General features: G+C 33.5%; 1 protein-coding gene across 1 annotated transcript; it reads left to right on the top strand.

The window, feature by feature from the left end:
- Positions 1 to 727: 727 nt before the first annotated feature.
- Positions 728 to 2,269, top strand: LOC145109437 (NAC domain-containing protein 2-like). Its single transcript, XM_079046588.1, has 3 exons — positions 728 to 1,006; positions 1,443 to 1,720; positions 1,835 to 2,269. Exons 1-3 carry the CDS (start codon positions 844 to 846, stop codon positions 2,255 to 2,257), a joined length of 864 nt encoding a protein of 287 aa, XP_078902714.1. The 5' UTR covers positions 728 to 843; the 3' UTR covers positions 2,258 to 2,269.
- The last annotated feature ends 776 nt before the right edge of the window (positions 2,270 to 3,045 follow it).

Raw genomic sequence — 3,045 nt, 5'->3', positions numbered from 1 at the left:
TCTAACGTTTCTTTTTTAAAACCAAATGGTTGTTATTTCTTTGGTCGATTGGTGTGATGATTTTGAAGCTTGAGTTGTCGTTATGTTTATGTTTTTGTTTTGTATCTTAACTCTGATATTGTTTATATTTTTTTAAAAATCTTTTTTTATATTCGAGTTCTCTGCTTTTCTTTATAAAATGCATGCCATTTCAAAATAATACACTTTTGAGAATGTATTAATGTTAAACTAAAGTCAATGTAAACTAGTCCACCAATATCAACACTTCTTGACTGTTACTAAAAAAAACTCCTTTCCAATAAATTTGTCTTAATTATTTTTGATATGTTAATTATTTTTTTTATAGTTACATAAAAGTAAATAAATGAAGATATTTTAAAAATTGAAATTTTAATTTAAAAAAAGCGAAAACCTGGGCCGCAAATCCGATCGCCGACTTCAGCACCAACGGACATGAGTCAAAGCAACACCCACCAAATCCGTCCAAACTAAATGACGAACTCCATGACACAATACTCTCCCCCGCACGTGGGGTCAAAACCTCCCACACGTGTCTCACAACTATTTGTTCGTCGACTCCTCCCTTTTGTCTTTCAGCACGCCATGAAAGCGAGAGGCTGCGTCAACAAGCCCTTCTTCACCAAGCAAATCCTCTCTCTCATGCTACTTCGTGGAACCAACATTTTCTTTCATCCAGATTCAATGCCTCACGTGTTCCCTTTCTTCTATATAACTTCTCTCGTTGCTTCTTCACTAGTGTCGAAAACTGAAAAACCCTAGCAGAGCATTACAACTTAGAGCAAAGGAATTTTGAAGTTTTTGAAGGTTGAAGATTAACTCATAATGACTGGAGATAATTTGGTGTTGCCTCCTGGATTTAGATTCCATCCCACGGATGAGGAATTGGTTATGCATTACCTTATCAAGAAATGCGCTTCTCAAACGATTTCGGTTCCTATTATTGCTGAGATTGATTTGTATAAGTTCGATCCGTGGCAGCTTCCTGGTGAGTTTCAGCTTTTTCGATCTTGTTTTTGATTTCGATTCTATCACGTCAAGTTTGAAATCAGAGTTTTTAGATGTTCTGTTTGTTTTTTCAAAATCGAGTATGAGTTCAAGGAATTTTATCAGAATAAGTTTCAAATCCTCTGATTTTGTTTCAAATTGATCTCATCAATGGTTGTTATTTGGAATTTCAATCACGGAAATTCACGATCTCAAGTGCTTCTAATCCAAATCGGAGGATTTTTTTTAAAGAAAATTCTACGATTATGTCTCCAAAATGAAATTCGTTCAAAATTCGATCCTTCTGTTTTTCTATAACTTTGAAACGACTGTTAAATTCTATGAATCTGTTTCAGAACTCGATTATGCGATTGTGATCTAGATTTAGATTCATTAATTCATCGATATTGATTCTGTTTTTGTTTTGATTTGAACAGAGATGGCTCTGTACGGAGAAAAGGAATGGTACTTTTTCTCACCTAGAGACAGAAAGTATCCAAACGGATCTCGACCTAACAGAGCCGCCGGAACTGGTTACTGGAAAGCCACCGGAGCAGACAAGCCGATCGGAAAACCAAAAGCCGTCGGAATAAAGAAGGCGTTGGTGTTCTACGCCGGAAAAGCTCCGAGAGGCGTTAAAACGAATTGGATTATGCATGAATATCGTCTCGCGAACGTCGATAGATCCGCCGGCAAACGGAGCAACAATCTAAGGGTACTTACTACTTTCCGATCTTCCTCCAATTCCCTCATTGTACACATTTCAATGCATAATGTCCAACCAATTATTGAATCCATGACTAATTGTTTTATTTATTTATTTATGCAGTTAGATGATTGGGTATTATGTCGGATATACAACAAGAAAGGGGTATTGGAAAAACATTTAAATGCAGAAACAAAATCAATACAATTTTCTGAGGTGAAAATTGAAACAAAACCGGATATCACAGCATATTCTCCCGTGGCTAAAACGTCATCGTTTCAAGCACCATTGTCATCAGTACCTCATCACGTCATGGATGACGGATTTAATTTCGAAACATCGGATTCAGTTCCCACTTTACACACGGATTCAAGTTCAGAACACGAAAGAGAAGTTCAAAGTGAAGCTAAAAGAGAAGATTTTCAATATAATTATATTGATCCGTTTGCAGATGACGCTTTTACCCCTCAAAGTCAATACTACGATTATCAACTCTCTCCTTTACAAGATATATTCATGTTCATGCCAAAATCATTTCAAATGTAATAAAAAAAGAAACTATGGCAACATGTGTACATGAAATGGAGTTTTGACCAGAGTACAATCATCCCAGCATGATGTACAAGTTGGAGAAGCCGCAATAGTTGAAGGGGTTTAGGCCCATGACATTCAATTGGGCTTGTTGACTTTGACTCTTTGGGCTGACCATTGAAGAAACGTGAAAACCGTGAAGGGCAATACTGTCATTTTGCATATGTAGATCCTAAGTTTATTCCATGTTAATATTAGCATTCTTTTGGTAGGGAGAGCATTTTACACATGTAGGAGAGGAGTAGGACGTTCTCTTTCTTTCATTTATTAGAATGTGTATTCTAAAAGAAAAGTAATTACAAAAATCTTATATTTCATTTTTTTATGCCATTTATTTTATTTTTTATTCGGATTTTAAATAAACAAGTGTTTTTTTTTTCAAAGAGATATAGACTGTTAAATTAAATTTAATAAATTAACGACTTGATAAATAAAGTTTGAATCGACGGAGATTCCATCCTTATCTAAAAATAATAATAATAATTATTATTATTATTATTATTATTTATTTTTATTTTTTACAAAAAATCAAAAAAAAAAAATCAGATTTTATTTAATGAATATTATCATTTTTATAGACAGAATTTTGTTATCTTTCCCATAACACATTTTAATCTCTTCAAATACCAACTATTCAAGAAATATTATTTCTTTAAAAATCATTCTACAAAATAAACCCCTGAATTTTATAAAATTATATGGTTTGTATATAAAGTCAAGTAGAATAATAAATTTTCAACATT

Source organism: Lactuca virosa, chromosome 4 (assembly GCF_052849685.1).
Source record: "Lactuca virosa cultivar CGN04683 chromosome 4, Lactuca_virosa_CGN04683_v6, whole genome shotgun sequence".
In the NCBI taxonomy this organism is placed as follows: Eukaryota; Viridiplantae; Streptophyta; class Magnoliopsida; order Asterales; family Asteraceae; genus Lactuca; species Lactuca virosa.
Note: the sequence above shows the minus strand (reverse complement) of the source record. Positions and strands in the feature narration are given on the sequence as shown.

Bases quoted from the DNA above. Each gene is read 5' to 3' on its own strand.
- LOC145109437 (XM_079046588.1), top strand. From the start codon at position 844: ATGACTGGAGATAATTTGGTGTTGCCTCCTGGATTTAGATTCCATCCC. The intron at 1,007-1,442 runs GTGAGTTTCAGC...TGATTTGAACAG, and splicing joins CGATCCGTGGCAGCTTCCTG to AGATGGCTCTGTACGGAGAA. The intron at 1,721-1,834 runs GTACTTACTACT...TTATTTATGCAG, and splicing joins AACGGAGCAACAATCTAAGG to TTAGATGATTGGGTATTATG.